This window comes from Lygodium microphyllum, chromosome 7 (assembly GCF_053477565.2).
Source record: "Lygodium microphyllum isolate KBCC chromosome 7, Lygodium_microphyllum_v1.1.10, whole genome shotgun sequence".
NCBI classification, from domain to species: domain Eukaryota; kingdom Viridiplantae; phylum Streptophyta; class Polypodiopsida; order Schizaeales; family Lygodiaceae; genus Lygodium; species Lygodium microphyllum.
The window spans coordinates 163427358-163445623 of NC_141141.1; the positions used below are offsets into that span (position 1 = coordinate 163427358).

Sequence of the window (18266 nt, forward strand, 5' to 3'; positions counted from 1 at the left end):
GTATACCTAACATTATATCTTCTATTTCATTTGTGCGTGGTGTTGGTAGTCATTATTCTCAAAACCCTCCCATCCCTCCCTCTTCTGGTCAACATTAAGATTTTTCATTCATATCTCAAAACTTAAATTTTCTTTCTTGTGCTTTCAACAACTTTGTATTACATTCCACATCTGCTCCAACACCATAGGATTAGGATCATCTGTTTCTGTTCCTAGCACTTTTTCTTTTTCAGTACTATATGTTAACTACCCTTAGGTGAGTGCCACTTTGCACCCCATCCTGCACGGTGAAGTAAATCCCAGGTGGCGCCGCCCACTCTACCTGTCACCTATAGGGGGATACCTGCCGGTGAGAATCTAGCGGCCCATACCTCACCATGCTCCACCGACTCCTCGCTGACAACCTAATGCCTGCTACAACACCTCCTGATCCACCATCCTATACACCTCCTGCCACATCCTAATAATACGAGCATGGCCAGTCTCCCAACCAACCCACTAGATGTGGGGGCGCTCGCCAATCTGTATCCCGTCCTGATCTCTGACCTGGGGGTTCCAGACCACCAGCTGGTGGTCTATCTCCGCCTGGCATCCTAGGGGACACTAAATTAAAGCCTTACGAAGGCCCTGCCACACATGAAGTAGGCTGCGGAGAAAGGAGGATCTAGGTGGCGTGATCTGGGCCGTCGTGAAGATCCATCTCAAGGATGGCCTCTAATCACCACCAAGCCTCGGTTTGCACTCTTGGAAACCCTCTTGCAGCAAGACCTTCTAGCTCTACCCTCCTGGTGTGAGCCCGCAAACTACTAGCTTGCCCAAAAGGGCATTTGGAACTCTAAGTCTATGATCCCAAGCCCTCCCTCAATCAATGCCGGATGATGGTCGCCCACACCACCTTGGCCCGAGAATCCTTGGAACCATCTGAGCCGGCCCAGAGAAAATTCCACACTAGGTGGCAAAGCTGAACTACACAAGAAGAGGAAAAGCACCAACACGAGGCAATGTACCAAGTCGTCGCTAGGAGGTCCTAGTTGACCACCAAGGCTCAGCCCACTAAGGAAAGGCGGGCAGTACTCCAGTAGGCATAGTTACCTGGAATGGAAAACGGGAACGGGAACGGGACCCCCTGGAACGGGGGGAACGTCCAAGGTGGGGGAACGGGAACGGGGGGAACGGCACATGTCTTAAGTGCCCCAAATATGCCCTGCATGACCAAGTTGCCCCAAAGAATGTCCCTAATTGCCCCAATACCCCTCAATGTTCCAAATTGACTCGAATGTCCCAAAATTGACTCGATTATCCCCATAGCTCCAAATTGCTCTGAATTGCCCCAATTATTCTAGTTTCCCTTGAAATTAGACAATATAAATGGATGATTACCTTGGAATTGAGAATAGGCTGAAATTTTATTGTGATTTGCAAGAGTTCATAATGCATCAAATTTGAACTTTGCATGGACTCCTGATTGGCTTGTGGGTTGTCTTGACACTTTGAATATTCAAAGAGAGAGAGAGAGAGAGAGAGAGAGAGAGAGAGAGATTAGTGTGTGCACATTAGGCGATGGACATGAGTGAACATTTGGTAGAAGGAGTGTGATACAAGCAAAAAGAGAAAACATGAAAAAATGTAAATTTTTGGTCAACAGGCTTGGAACGGCCGTTCCAAACAGGGAACGGCAAGGGGAACGGTAGGGAACGGCAAGGAACGGTAGGGAACGGCCTTCGGAACGGCAGGGAACGTTCCCTAGCCGTTTCACCTCCTCCAAGGGTCTGGAACGCGTTAAACCGTTCCTACAAGCCGGAACGGCCGTTCCCTGTTTCTATGCCAGTAGGTCAGCTTCCACCTGATAGAGTCGAGAACTGGAAGAAACTGCTGGGCAGAAGTGATGTTGAGTTCCACCTGGAACCCTAGGTATTGGACAGTCTGTCCTCTACACACCCATTTGAATCCCAAGTGGACGCCCCACTCCGTACTCGAGTCCGGGTCCATAAGAAAACCAACGGACTTTCGCTAGTTTATTTTCTCTCTGGCTACAGTGCGAAATACCTCCAAAGCTAGTCTCACTCTCTCCAGCATCAACTCATCATCCTCTATATAAAGTGTAGTATCATTTGCATACTTTGAAACTAACAGCTCCGTCTCCTCCCTCACCAGAAAACGAAGGCCACGTAGCCTACTCACACGTGACCAGAGGAAGTAAGACATCGTTTGTGCAAAGAGTAGAAACAAATATGGGGCAAGAGGACAGCCCTCCCAAACCGATCTCCCTAGCCGAAACTCCTCCCCCCTCTTGCCGCTTATGAGAACCCTGCCGATAGCCGATCTGTAAAGTGCAGAGACCCCATGGATCCATGCCTCGGGGAAGCCCAACCTCACCATGGTGCCCTCTAAGAAGTCCCAGTCAACCCTGTCATAGGCTTTCTCGAAGTCCATGAGAAGTACAACCAATCCCTAACCACTGTGCTGGGCCTACTCAGCCCCCTCAAAGAAGGTGAAGACATTGTCTAGGATGCTCCTATCCTGGGCAAAACTTGTCTATGTGTCATGAATGATGTCTGAAAGGACAGGGCGGAGTCGCCTACCGATCATCTTGGCCAGTGCCTTATAGGCCACTAACAACACGGTAATCGGTCTCCACTAAGATAGCTCCAACTGGTCTCTCCCTTCGAGGAGGAGACTGATAAAACCTGCCAATAGACTCCTTGGCATCCGTCCAGAGCTAAGGATCTCCTGAAATGCCAACAGTAGGGGGTCCTTCACCACCTCCTAGTAGGTAGTGAAGAAGGCCTTAGAAAGACCATCCTCTCCCAGGCATTTCTATATGCCTTTCTGTGCATGGAAAGCCTCCTCTAATTCCTTCTCTCTGAAGGGGTCTAGGAGGGAGCGTCCCATCTCCTCTGTGACGAGGGACGGGATGTGGTCTCAGACCTGCTATCTACAACGCTGTCCTCTGGCTAAGATTGCCTCCTGCTGGAAAAGGTGTCTGTAGTAGTCAATGGCAATCTCCATCACCTCATCTTGGCTAGAGCGAATCCTCCCATACTGATCCCGGAGGCTACGAATCTAATCTCCTGAGGTGCGAGGCTGATGCACTTGGAAAAACTCCTTGCACATCGTGTCCCCCTTCCGTGCCCAAAAGGCTGTTGAGGTACAGAAGGAAAACTCCGAGCACCTATCCTCGAGACTGGTGAGGGCTGCCCGTGCGCACACCTCCCATACGTGGAGAGTGGGATCCCCTGGTGCCTCTTGGAGTAGTCTTTGTGTGGCTGCTAGGTCTCGCCGGAGTGCTCCCTCCTCCTCCTAGCTCTGTTGCCTAGCCTGTAGGGCTGCCTCCTAGCAGATCCTGCTCGACTCGGCTAGGACCTCTGTAGCCTCCTCTGCGATCCGGTCTCTCCTGTCCCACTTCCTAGTCCAGAGCTGCTCAATCTGCCTCCTCACCTCCTCTCTCCTATAGATTGAGTCAAGGATCCAACAGGATCTCATGTCCAAGGCCGAAACTAGAGCATCAACTGTCAAGAGAACCAAGCAGTGATCAAACAAAGTGGTGCCAGCCAACTACCCTACCTGGCCTCCACAAGAACACCCCCACTCTCCTACATAGAACCTGTCCAGTCCCTCTAGCAAAACTCCGCCCAACCTCTTGCATCCTCAAGAGAAGTTCAGCAACCTCTCCCTCCTGTGAAAAGCTAGGTCCCGCCAAGCATCACGTGCTCCTACTACGAAGAGGAAGACCTCCCATGCCTCCTGCTCCTCCCCTGCCATACCCTAGTAGTCTCTGCCTCTGCCCTGCTGGTCCTCTAAGGTCTCCAGGTTGTTGAAGTCTCCTCCAACAATCCAGGAGTCCTGATGCAATCTCCACCCAGAATTTGCTGTGTGCCCTAACCTCACTAGGGGCATAAACATTGAGGACTCCAAGACACGAGTTCCCAATATCCAATCTGATCCATAGGACCCTCCCTGCCACAATCGTCCCATGGTCACATACGTAGGCGATGAGACTCGGGCCAATAGAGGTGCATACGCCTCTACTCCTCCGTGGTCACCAATGGAGTACTCACAGTAGGTGTGTAAACTGCTTGGGAGTACCTTCCCTACCCAATGGACCTGGGTGAGGGTGAGCTTGTGCTCCTACAGAAGTAAGATGTCGATCCGTCTGGCAAGGGCAGGCTGCAACTCCTGCCGAACAATCAACTTCCTAGAACCACGTGTCCCACCATAGTGGAGGCTATTCACGTTCCAAAATGCAAAATGTAGACTCATAGGGAAGCCTATCACTGACCGAATAGGCATCTGTTCGGTGTGGAAGCTGCTGATGAGAAAGAGCTATGGGGCATGCAAATGTGCTTTGCCGTAGGCCTGGAAGATGAACTCCATTCCCCCATAGTAGCCCTTGGACGGCGGACCATGGGGGTAATAGACGCTCCAAGCGGTACCACCAGGGCATCTATCAGCCAGGCTGAGAGGTGTGACTCTGTACACTGGTAGAAACGGGCAGCCTATGCCAGGGGTCACTCGATCACATCCATTGGTACTCTCCACTGTCGAGGGGCTCGAAAGATAATGCTCAAATGTAGGACCTCGGCTCCAATCCACCAATTAATGTCCATCATGCAACCTAGGCACTATTGGGAAAAGAGTGCTAGTCCTCCTCCTCCCATCCACTAGGAGATGTGGTCTGCCACCTGGCACTTCACCTCCTCCTCTATCTGTGTCATCATCCAGTCTCTTGAATGAGAGGTCTGAAGGAAGAAAGCATAGTTTGGTCCATCCAGTGGTGCTAGTAAATGGACCTTGCCGCTCCTTGACTTGCGTACCACGAAGATCCCCACCTCCAGAGGTAGTGGAAACTCTCTGCACTCCACACATCTCAAGTAGGACCACGAAACACTGCGAAAGAACTCATGTGGTAGCAACTGCGTCTATCTCGGGAAAGTGACGGGCAGTTGGGACAGATGAGCTGGTGGCTGTGTGGGGAGACGAGGGGCTCGGCTGCTAGTGAGGGGAGGATGTATGCGTAAGAGGCTCGTCACATCCTATGGTGGGAGGTGGGGGGTCACCACTACTGGGTGAGGATCAGGGGGACTAATCGGTGAGGGAAATGGTGGGGAGGAGGAAGATTGAGGGATGGTGGGGTGGTCGAAGATATGAGGCAGGTGTCTGGGGGAGGGGGGGGTAGGCTGTGGGATCTCAAGTGAGGTAGCTTGTGACACCTCCACGGGTGGTGGATGTGGAGGTCTATGGTCCTGCCAGGTGGAACAAGCTGGTTACTCTCCGTAGGGTTCGTCGCTCACCCTCTTGCTCTCTGTTGTTGTGGGTATGTGTGAGGGGCTAACTAAGGCTCCCCTGTCGTCTCCCTCTCTGTTGTCTTTGGACCCGTGTAAAGCCATCAGCGTCCACCTACAGGCCTATCGGCGGAGCCGCCTTGGCTCCAAAGCATTGTGCAATCTGCTGCCTAATGCCCAAAGTCATGGCATCGCAGGCACTGCCCTCGCTGCCCAGTCACAATAACCTGCTGCCTAAAGGAGTGTCCGCCTGCCTCGATCTCCAAAAACTTTGGTATGTTCTTTGCATCTTTCACAGTCACCCATACCTTTGGGACTCTTGCGGCTGTCAATGCATCCACAAAGGAGGCAGTGCCAAAGAGCCGTCCAAAGTCCTCCACTAACCGGTGATACTCTACCGCCAGTCCGGGGAATAGTAAGGTGGGCAGATGACTAAGAAACCTGTTATGGAGCACAAATTCCTCCACTGTGAAGCCACTGTACCAGGGAACCATGTAAATGACCCCCTTCGTTGATGCGTAGGGTAAGCTATCCACTAGCTCCTGAGTTGCGTCCGCAAAGGTGAGTCGAACCATGAAGATCCCTTGACCCATAAGAACTACCTCCGCGATCTACGTTGTGCCAATGCGCAATGTGGAGTGAAGCGAATCCCGAAGCTGGGCCCTAGATGGGGAGTGTCCTACGACCTGACCAAAGATCGCAGTTTCTTTCAGCTCCGGCTCTGTGGCACGGACGGCTAAGAGTTGTTCCTCTAAGAGGACGACGCACAAGGTGTTTGACGGGGGCACTCACAGAATGCACTGGCGTCTGACCAGAGGTTTCCATTGCGCGTCCCAGCTGAGAACCTATCAATCACGCTACTGTGCTACCAAAGGGGGGGGAATGTTTCTGCAAATGAAGGGAGCAACAGAGGGGGGGGGTCGATGGTGAGGAGGGGCAGATGTTGTTTTCTGACGGTGGGGAAGGCACTGGACGCCACGGATGGCCGGCTCACAACGGGCACAGCGCTTTTGGGGGTGGGGGGGGGGGGGGGGAACAAGGCAGGGACAGCGCGCAACCGGGGAGGGGGAAGCTGGCGCAATGGCAGGGCAGCAGCGCGACGGGCAAGAGCTGTTGTTGCAAGTTTTTTGTCCTCTGTCTACCATGGCCCTATCTCCCTTGCTTGGGCCACTCATGTAGCTACCATACCCACGCTTAGTTAGTGCCCATCCACTTATGGATACACTGTACACACATCACGCATGCATGATGGGCACTCTTGGGTTAATTCCCAAGTATACTCGACTTCCCCACCCTACGTACCCTATTATCTAGTCTGAAAAGCCTCATTTCTGTAAGTGGGAAAGCGACTATGAGCCTAGTTAAAAATTGTCACCATCAAATTGGACAAAAAAGTTGAATTGCTGCAAAAGTGGACAGAATGCTTTTAGACTGCCATGAGTATGTATTCCTAGCAAAGGCTGCATCAATCCTACATCAGAAGACTCCACAGACTAGCTACGCAGGCAAGGAGGGATGTGCAAGAGAATTCTCATGCAATTACCACTAGTATGTGTTCCTAACATAGGGCACCAGTTGAGATCTGTGATTAGATCATAGACTAGAAGAAAAAGCCTTTATTAATCTTCCGTTAAAGTGAAGCTTGATGGCCATATTCAGTTGATAATCTTATCACACTCGGAAAGTGGGTGGATTTGTTGGGACCCCAATCTACCTAGTTTCAACTGCTCTTCTCTCCCTTTATGTAGAGCTTTGACAATTTAATGTACAGTAAAATCAGTTTTGATAAATGATACAAATGCATCTCTATTTGGCAACAAAGTGAACTGATCTCAGTAATTACTTTGCCATGTGATCCAAATCTTCCATTGTTCATTTATTAAGAAACAGAGTTTCCGATGATTATGCACACAAAGGCTTATTAACCACCCCCATCAATTGCCTCTGAAGCTTGGAGACGTTAGTTTGTAAAGGCATACTGGCATATAATGAAAATTAGCATGGAGCTTGAACTTGAATTAACCTTGGTGCAAAGAGCAGCCCTGCAATGGCAGGCATGTTTGAGTTTTGTGCCTACCTTCCACATCTAGATCCCCGCAACCCAGGGTACGGAGCTCTTTTGCAAGCTCCAATGTCTTCTCATAAGCTGCTGCTAAAGTTCGGAGATACTGTTTCACACACGAAAAGAAAATCATCTCAGGCTGGTGCTAAAGCTCAAAGATACTATTCCAGGCAGTGAATCTGCAATGTAAATGAAAGGACCGAGTTACAAAACATTGCTTCATAAACCTGTAAAAGGCCACCATCTTCTACAGTAGGTGGATTGGACAGTGAAGGCCTGGGTAATATCTTGTCTAAAATAGTGAACACGCGTTGCTCCAAGACCCTCTGCAGCATAAAACAAACCAAGGATCAAATTTGTCTGAAGCCAATATCTAAAAGGAGTTCTGAAATAGAATCCCATAATAAACTCAAAACTTGCAAGCTTGAAGAAAAACATTGTGCGCTTTTTCTTAGCTTCCACCTTCCCATAGTAACCTCAGCATGTTTACCAAAATGTCACAAACACTGCCTTCCACCACAAAGGTTATATACCTCAGGCAACTACACCCCAGACTATCACTGGCACCCCAATTTGTGACTGAATAGTGCAAACACTAGTGGAATAATTAGCAAAAGCAGCTGAAATAGTTGCTTCCACTGGTCTAAGAAAGGGCCCCGCCCCTTCTTCAAGAATCATTATATGCAAAATCCAAAGAATAAAACCTCAACTCCATCTGAGTTAATGCAGTGCAATGTTTTCAAATTTCTATAATACCACCCTTAAATGGTCTTAAGCTAATTCAAGCCATGTTAATATCGCAAAAGCAGCACAGATAATAAAATGGTTTGTGTCTTCAATTTCCAACCTTAGTTGTGTCTTAAGCTAATTCAAGCCATGTCAATATCTCAAAAGCAGCACAGATAATAAAATGGTTTGTGTCTTCAATTTCCAACCTTAGTTGTGACTCGTCCCTGAAACATAATATGAATCCAGCAATCATACAGTGCCCAATCTTGGATTAGGTTTCATATCAGCTTGATGGATACCACTACATTTAGCTCAGTTTCCAGCTTAAAATATACCTAAACTTGGATATTACACAATAGAGCTCAGAGCTACATGCCATGCATTCTTGCTATAAAAACAGAGAATTGGCTCAATGTCAATCTGTCAAATCGGTTGGAAAGCCTACGCTTGACCTGCAAGACAGTGGTTGTTGAGCAACCAAACTCATGGCATGCATTAACAATTACTTGTAGTGCATTAATTGGAACATGGTCACCAGCAGATAGGAGAGAGTAATGATGACATAGGCAGTTATATGACCATCTTCCCAGTAAAAACACGCGCACTGGAGAGCAGTATACAGGTCACAATCAGCAACAATGATGTCACCAGGCTGGTAGACTGGTCACTAGGCTGAGAGAGTGCTCCAGGTAACCACCAGCAGATGGAGAGGGAGAGATGAAGAGTGGAAGAGAGGAATCTGATCTGAATGAGGAATGAGAGTGGGTAATGGATGAATGCCCTAAACATGCCCTTTTATAGGGGATTTTGATGCATTTGCCCTGTTGTGTAAAATAAAAACAAATAAATAAATAAAAAGCCTTTTTGGGGCTGATAATGAAAAGCAATGATTCATTCCACATGTTATCAGATTAGAGGTGCTCCAAGAGCTAAAGATCCTCACTCTCAATGAAGGTGAACAAAGGTTGTGAAGAGCGGAAACATTATCTCAAGCTCTAGATTTTTCTTCCAGAGATATCATTTGTTAAGCCACTAATTTTAGGGTTTCAATTAACCCATCATTAAGTTTTCTTGAACCAGCCCCAAAAGCACACTAATGCTACTTTCTAATTATTAAATGGCTTATTTTTTCAATAGGTCACATGCACCCCAAATCCTATATAAATAGGAGCTTATGTGAGTACATTCCTTAATCCCACATATTCAGTGAGCTGCCTATCAGCCCTCTCCACACCCACTATTGTCTACACCCCTTCCCAAGGGTGAGCAGATACCTCAGTTCATGGAGCTTCCCGGAGTGCTGCCCAGCTGTCCACGCAGTCATTCCAGCCAGACCACCTAAATTTGGGGGGTCTTCTGAGGATCGACATCATCCTAATCACCTCATCAGCTGTGTTTCTTCCCCCCTCACCTAGGCAACTTGATTTCCATCTCTAATCAGCTGTGTTTTCACCTTTTTGATGCCACTCAGCTGTTCATATTGATTCAGCAATCTGTCCATATCAGAGAATCCATGTTTGCTGCTGTTTCAGGCTGTCCAGCACCTATCAACACCCCTACAGCAATCAACTACTGCCTCAGCACCCCCCCTTTTGCTTCCAGGAGGTCATCTACACCAGCTGTACCTGGTTTTACTGCATAGCATGCCATCCTATTAGTCGCCATCCTTTCGCAGCTAATTCAGATAGCTGAGGTCTCCTTCGACCCAGATTAATCTGTGTTTTGCTGCCTCTGGTCCACCTACACTCCTACTACATTCATCAGACATATACAGCTGCTGCTGCATTCAGGATGGTTCAGAGTACAACACACTCTTGGAGCTGTCATTGGTGTCTCCAAATCCTCCTTCAACGTACCTCAGCCCCAGTCCCGCAAGACACAAAGGTTTGAGGCCCATTGTATCATATTCAGCATACAGCTTGATCGTTCGTTCGTTCGTTCATCGCCTTGAGTTATCTTCATCTTGAGCTCTATTGGTCAATTTGTTTGCCATACACTCTGAGTTCTCTATCTCTATTAAAGCATCTCTTTACACCAATACCTTCTTCTTCTTCTCATCCTCCCTTTGTAAGTTTGAAACACCAACGTTATGGCTTCTTACCCAATAGCTTGGAGCACTGACCAATCAAATAACCTACTATGGCAAGAACAGTCACCCCACCAAAGACTGTCCTCATTGACCTCTACTCCCTTTGCCACCAGACTCTTGGAGTGTATGTGTCTAACTCCAAGCACTCCATGTGCCAACTCACCGTCTTGAGCAAGAATGATCACTCTGCATCAGTTACCAGAGTTCTATCCTCAAGGTAATACAGTGCCTACGATACACACAATGTTGAGAAATATGCAATCACACCCATATGTGCCTCTTTGTATGGAACAGCTAGGCAAGGAACATGCAACTCAATCTAGGAAGAGTTGCCTTTATCCCATAGGCACAATGAGGAAAAGTGGTACCGTCTTGCAACTATAAAAGAATGTACTTGACAATCATTTGAATAATGAATGCTATTGTACTTTGTATTTTCAGTCTTGTCCATGTCTACTCAAGATTGTGTTTCTGAATCCAAGCCAATCTATCTTGGAACCCAATTCATTTGAGTAATAGTCAGTGTGTCTAGTCCATATCATCATGCTTCTTGTCATTGACTTCCAACCTCCATAGCTAACCTTGCTCAAGATCCATCTTTCTCAACATGGTATCAAAGCCATGGTGAGCTCGGCTTAGCTCAGCACACTGCTCCTCCAGCTCAGGTCTAGTAGATGAATTCATCTCCCCATTCCATCTTCACATTACCCTTCTTGGCTGCCATAGCCAGCAGCACTCACCGTCAGTGGAGGGCTTGTATCTTTCTTTCCAAGCAATATTTGATGGTGAAATGAATTGAAGCGCATTGACTCTGATGAGGATATTGAGGAGATCATCTATGATACCCCCTCCCTCCCATCCCTCTTCTCCTCTAAGAGTTGTTAGGCCTTTGTTCCACCACAACCTCGTATACATTCTTCGGCAGTTACAACGTTCATTTCTTCTTCATCAATCACTCTGGAGACCGTGATTCCTCACTTTATGGTTTCCTTATCTCCTTCAAAGGGGGATTCAAAGGGGGAACTTTTTCCTCCACTTTTAGAGGGGTTCATGATCCATCATGAGTATCTTCATTTGGATGCAGTAGCCGAGCTACCACCTCACCTATTGATTACCCATGACTCACAAGATTTACCTCCATCGGAGCCTTGGATATTTCAGCCATGACTTGGTGACTACGCCTCACATCTTGCCAAGATCATGTATGCCTCTATATTCTTATCAACATGGAGATGGAGCTAGTGGCTTCTCTCCCAAGGTCGAGTTTCGAGCACCCTTAGCTAGACCTTGTGTACTCTGCTTCTTCAAGTTCTCCACTATGGTGCAAGTGTTCTCTTTCAATCTTCCTCTATCAAACAGCTGCTTCACCAAGGTTGGACTCCCTCACCACATAATTGTCTTTTATTGGGGATCCTACCATATTTATATTTGTCATACATTTAAAATCCATACACGGATGAAGAACATCTCTCTCTCCTCTTTGAGCGCCTTTTTGAGCCTAAGAGGGGGTGTTGAGCAACCAAAATCATGGCATGTATTAACAATTACTTGTGGTGCATTAATGCTTAATTTTGCTATTCATTAGCAGCTCCAAACAGGATTTATTTGTATTTATTGGTTTTTATTTTACACAGAAGGAAAAATGCACCAAAATCCCCTATAAACAGGCATGTTGTGAGCATTCACTCATTACCCACTCTCATTCTTCATTCAGATTATATTCTTCTCTTCAAGTCTTCATCTCTTCCTCTCCATTGGCTAGTGGCTAACTGGAGGCTGGAGGACTATCTTAGCCTAGCAATCAGTCTACCAGTCTCGCAACATCATTGTTGCTGATTGCAATCTGTCTACTGCTCTCCAGTCCCTGCATTTTTCTGGCAGATGTTCGTATGGCTGCCTACATCATCACTACTCACTCCTATCTCCTGGTGACTGTATTCCTTGCATTATTCCACCTGCTGCATTTTGCAGTTTTGGATGTCTCCATCAGCAAGTGATATCTTTCTATGATGCATTTTGCAATATCAAGCTTTTCATCAATTTTTCAACATCAAATCGGTTGTGTTTCCTCCCCCAACTAGGGTGCCCATCTGTCACCTACTATCCTTCCCAGTGCCATCTTTCAAAGAGATTATGTCATCACCTTCTCAGCCATATATGTGTTTTAAGTGGTTGGACATCTGTACACTGCTGCCATTCATCCGGACTCCAAAGCAGCTCCCATCTTCGTCATTAATAACTCTCTACCCGAAGGACTGCATTTCGCTCCCTTCACAGGTACAGCAGCCTAGCCAGTCAGGAAATGCAGTCAAGTGCGGTCATCTCTGAGCCTGTTTTGACGTCATCAACTCATCTCTACTCACCTTAGTTCCAGTCCACCTAAAAATGTCTATTGAAACAATCTGAAGCTGATGGCTAGTCGCTATAAGAATCCAATTTATTTACATTGTGTAATATAAGACTAATGGCATGTCGCTATAAGAATCCAATTTATTTACATTGTGTAATATAAGACTAATGGCATGACATGATTTATAAGTATCTGTGTAAGTGTTCAAACTTCTATCTGAATTTGTCAGTTTCATAGCTTATCTAATTCGTACTTAATCAGGCAATTTGATCCTTGCTCACAGCATTCTTAATATATAACAGCCTACACAATCAAAATCACAAAAAGCATAAAATTGTGGATAAGCACTACACGGATAAAATAAAGCATAATCATGTCTGCCTTTCAAGTATTGAGATATCCTCTTCACAACATTGGAAAAGCAACCAATGGCTAGCCACTGGAGACAAGGTTGGCTTATTGGCTAGCTCTCTACAATGGCTACAATCCCGGTGAAGCCTTCCCTGCAGCCATCCCCCACCCAAGCCACCACTACACCGTGGTGAATGCCTCATCAATGGTCGACTGTAGCAAATGCACCAAGCCTTCCTTCTTTTAAGTTTTGGAGCTTCTGATAGAGGGGAGAAAGTCAACAGGAGGGAGGAAGGTTGTTTGATGAGAAGTAGGGAGTTTGAATGAGGAGGAGGAGTGGCAGGGTAAAGGATAAAAAGAGGAGCCAAGCAAGTAGGTGAAGGATGGAAAAAAAGAGAGCCGAGAAGAGAGAAAAAGCCAGGGGATTGAGGCTATCATTGCTCCATCTGTTAGGCCTTCCCTGCCCTCACTGGACCATGAACGAATTGCTAGATGGAGGACTTTGAGATTCCCATTTAAGATCCGATCTTTGGCACAACTGTGACTGGTACCAAATAGCCAAGCTGTATTGTCAAGCCATAAAAGTTCTAACCAGCAATTTTTAATGCTAACAACTGACTTTTGGAAGTTGATGCAGACCAAAGGGTTGAGTTAACAGTATGAGGGTGAGCCACCTTCAGAAGCTTCATATACTGAAATTGCTGAAGTTAAGTACCAAATAAATCAGTGGCAATCCCACAATAAGGGACAGCCTTCCCTAACCAACGTCACTGGTGTCAGATCATTTCTAACATATGTGCCTGGCAGTATATTCCCTATAGTGTACATATGGATTCAACCATGAAAGGAACAAATGCAAGCATGACCAGTACAATATACTCCTAATGCAAATTCCTAAATCCTTAGTAGAGCCAACCTAAAAGAGTAACATATTAAATTACTATATTCATCATACTCAATCTCAATAAAAGCATTGCAGACAACATCTAAGATGTGTATCTTAGATTAAAGACCATACCAACTAAGGTGTACTCCTCAATGAAAAACAAGGCTCAATCTTGCAGTACTATTCCTATCAGCTGATAAATTACCATGCCAAGTGATCAATTCTTAAGCTTGAAATTCAACACCCGCTTGACATTTAGGAACCAGACTTCCTATGCCTTCCTACCATTGAGTCAGCATGACACCCTGTGCCCATTCCTTATTTTTCAATTCATAGAAAGGATCTCACAAGAATCATCTCACAACTGTCAAAATCGTATCAACCACAAATTTAGATCTTATTTGGTCAATAAATTTGTCTAACTCTATCATTTTCTCATGCTTAACAACGATATGAACTTGAAGCTCAAAAATACAATTGTGACAATGTTAGAGGACTAGCAATTGCTTTTTGGAACTAAGAACACACTCTTATGGTAGTAAGTCCCAGACCACACCCCTTTCAATGTTCTCCGTTACAATTGTCATGAGCAATCTTCTTCACATTGTCATGCCGCTCAAAATTTGCAGCTTAAATTATGTATTTCGCACATTGAGAGTAGATCATTGAACCCTTAAGCTCCAAGCATTGTAATGCCCTAACTAATATTTCCCTTCCCTTCACCTGGATGCCATTGCCTATAGCTTGTGATTAAAAACCGCATCCTGTAGGCAAAATCTAACCAAGTTATAACCTTAATCGTTCAAGATCCTGAATGGCATCAATTAATCATTTCCTGAAAAAAAACCATGCTGCAAATTTGTTGAATACAAAGGTGCAAATTGCCATTTTGCAAGCTGCAATTAACAAAAAATAAAAAGCATTGATAACTTGTTTAGGAATATACATAACAGAAACACAAATCTTGCTACTACCTGCACAAGAATAGACATTACTGCATCTGGATGAGGAAATACAGCTGCAATGGTCGCTGCTTCCTTCCTTACTGTTTCTGCTAAGACAAATATGTGTGTTAGTCTAGACATCATGTGAAACAAAGTCTTTTTCAGACTTGCATTCTAGAGAGAGGCACACAAACAAAGAGACAGTTTTCAGTTCAATCTTTTGAGAGGGCTAGTGTAACAAGACCTATAATTTCCTTGTAGAGAGTAGAAAGCCCACGTGCCAAGTTTGTAGCATTTGCCTGTGAGCTCTCTTCACCAAGAACCATTCTGGCATCAGCGTCCATTACTTCCAAATCAATGAACATTGGACGAGATGCCACATATCTTTTCATTGCACTGGTTCCTCGATTGAACTGCAATATGATCAGAGTCCAACCTTCAGCATAAAGCTAGGCAAAATGAACTTGAACATACTAAGTTTGCCCAAGGTCTAACAAAACTTTCGACATGAAATTATGATACCAGATGCAGCATAAAATAACAATGAGGCCACACCCCATTTACATGAAAGGTGTGAATACTATTGTGTAGTGTGTGTGAATTGCAGTGAATATTGTCTGGCAATCTTTTACTTACTAATACTAACCACATGACCTAGTTGTCGCACCTGATATAAGTCAACAATCGAAGTACATGATATCAATAAAAGTATCAAACCACAATATCAGATGCCACATAACAATGAGGCTGTATGCCCTTTTACATGGGAAGTGTGATTAGTATCAGTTTGTAATTTGTAGTAAGATTGGCACTATATTGACAAACATTTATCAGCATACATGGTAGTAAGTGAAACAACAGCAGTACATGATGTCAACAAGATGATGATGAGAACTTTTTGCTTGGTATGGTAGCCATGAGCAAATGCAATGCTGCTGTACGCTTCAGGTGCTGAAAGGAATTGCTTTTTTTTAATCATAGAAGAGAAGAGCAGTTGAAAGGATGATACAGTTTCGGAGTTAGTTTCAACATGGTACTTGAATGAGTAATCACAACAGCCAAGAAAAGGAACCAAACTTATTCTCCCCCTTTATTTGCAGTGTGCGCCTTTGGGCAATTTTGTAGACAAATGAACCTACTTATCCCCAAGTTGACGGACAATTACTGTGTCACATAAAGACCATGCAAATACTCTGCATGAGGTTCTTCCAATCTGTGTGAGAAATCTTATCTACTCCATTCAGGGCTGAGGTGCACTCTCACACACATCTTCCAGTCTCACACATCTTGCAACGGGATTCAAGTAATCAAATCATCAGGTTGCCTTTATTAATTAGCCCATTAAATAGTATTTATTCATGTAATGTCAGGCACAAACACAAATATAAGGGAAAACAATCCTTTCAAAAAGTAAAATATTTTGTCAAATTTATTTTCTTTATTCTTATTACAATAATTGTTCTAGTCCATATCAGGACTCCACTCGAAGGCAAAAATAACCCACAAAGCCCAACCTTACCTAGCATCGGGGCCCTCTAGGAGATCCACCCGAGCTTGTAGGGGGTAAGCTAGAGAGTGGAGTGGTAGCAGAGATCAATCATCAGTAGACCAAGACATAATGCCAACAGTCCTTTCATTGATTGCAGTCATGGTAACCATGAAACATGTTTCACCAGGTATGAAATGCAAAGGTGTTTCAGTAATGAAACGTTTCAGTATGCAGCATTTCGCCTACCACTTTCAGTCCAAAGGAAAAAAGCCAACTTCTATGAAAAATATGTTGTATATATGCATTGCTGTTTTATGTGGTGTTTCACTTAAGGTCTACCCAAAGTTGAAAGATCTCATGCTGAAACACATGTTTCAAGGATGGAAAGATTTCGGAGGTGAAACACTTTGCAGTTACCTTGTTGCACATGTTCCGTCAAGGACCCTCAAATGGGAGCACAAGATAAAGCGTGTTCATGAAGCCTCAAGTAGCCAGCATGGCTACAATAACTCTTTCAGAGTATTAATGAAAAACATCCATATGATAAAAGCTTTAAGAATTCCCTCTGTAGTATACGCACTAAATGTATTAACTTGAAGTGATCCCTTTCTGAAGCAAAGAAAAAGCTTTCCATCCTAAGAGACACTTAGAGATCCTTCAAAAGGCTGGTTTAAGATGTTGCCAAAAGATTTTTCAATACTTCCACTAGATTCACACGTGTCTGTGATGTATCAAAAATACAAATGGCAGAAAACGGCATAGAATCAAGTGCCTGTACCACATTAAGATCAAGATAGAACCTTTTGAAATAAGACTTTCGATAAAATAGTGAGATATGAATGCACCCCAGTTTAAAAAAACAATGAAAACCAACTGACAATTCAGAATGATTTCCATGCCCAAACAATCAAGATGTGTTACATATTTATGCCACTGAACTCATTGCACTGTGGTACCTTCGTGCCATTGAGTGGAAAACTCATTTACCTGAGATAAGATTTTGGCACATTCCGCCATAGTTGATAATTCTCGCTTTTGAGATGCCGCATCAAAACGGGACAAGAGTCGATTTTCAAGCTCTAACATCATGACATAAGCCAGAATTAGTCAATCAGACTTGCTAAGACATTTATTTGAAACCTTTGAAGTGATTAAATTTTGAAAAGCATGAAACCAACCATTGCAGTAATCTTGAAGATTAGCAACAGCAACTTCCAAGCCCCTGCTGGCATTGGCCATGCCTTTCAGAGTTGTGATCCCAATAACTTGCCCCCCCGTTCCAACATCTTCTTCTGCAAAGGAACCTGCAGAAAATAAGAATTCAAGTGTGTTACATATCTAAGGTAACTAAGGCTGCAGAGGCCTGACCTTAGCAGAAAACAAACACATTCAAGAACTACTCTAGAACTGCAAGGAAAAAAGAATCTTGTAGTTGTAAACTGAGATCCATAACAAGATATGTATATTGTAGCAATAAGATCCTTCAGAGTTAAGGTAACATCCTAAATGTCTAAAAAGAATTCTGTATTGTCATTTTAAGGAGACACAATGAGCTGGAACCTTGTCAGAAAAGTTCTCAAATAAGCATGTATGAGTGACCAAAGTTCTAAACGTTAAGAATGGCTCCACACAGTCATCTTAATTGTTAAACTTAAAAGTGAGTTTTAATCATTGACCTAGTTTGTAACTTACTTTCAAAAGACTTGGCTTACTTTGTTACTGATTCAGTAATTTCTGGGTATTTAAAGCCAATTTCAATCACCCAATTTTTGTACTTAATATCTACAACTTCAATATCCCAATTCCCCAGACAAGCATCAACCTTTTTTTCCTCCACTGTTTCTCTCAGCCCTCTCTCTCCTCTCTCTCTTCCCTTGCTTATGTCTTTGTGTGCTTGTACTGCACATGTGATGTAGCAAGATTTTCCCTTACAGCACTAGAAGAGAGAGACCATACAAAAATGATGAGCTGGAATCTAGCTAGTCTTTAGAAATGTTCCATTCCAAGCCCATGGGTATATTACAGGCCAAAGTTCTACATTTAGATTATCATTTTCATAAAAATTGCAATATGATTGTCTTTGT

The 18266-nt window shown here is 44.6% G+C and overlaps 1 protein-coding gene across 2 annotated transcripts in view; it reads right to left on the reverse strand.

Annotated features, from left to right (window-relative positions):
- Positions 1-18266, reverse strand: part of SEC10 (exocyst complex component sec10) — a 109819-nt gene that overhangs the window by 56264 nt on the left and 35289 nt on the right. For both annotated transcript variants that reach the window (XM_087682196.1, XM_087682197.1), the window contains 6 exons: positions 17361-17486; positions 17170-17261; positions 14938-15106; positions 14724-14800; positions 7572-7670; positions 7360-7450 (listed from right to left, as the gene is read on the reverse strand). In XM_087682196.1, coding sequence (XP_087538322.1) covers positions 7360-7450; positions 7572-7670; positions 14724-14800; positions 14938-15106; positions 17170-17261; positions 17361-17486 — 654 coding nt within the window. The remainder of the gene's footprint in view (positions 1-7359; positions 7451-7571; positions 7671-14723; positions 14801-14937; positions 15107-17169; positions 17262-17360; positions 17487-18266) is intronic.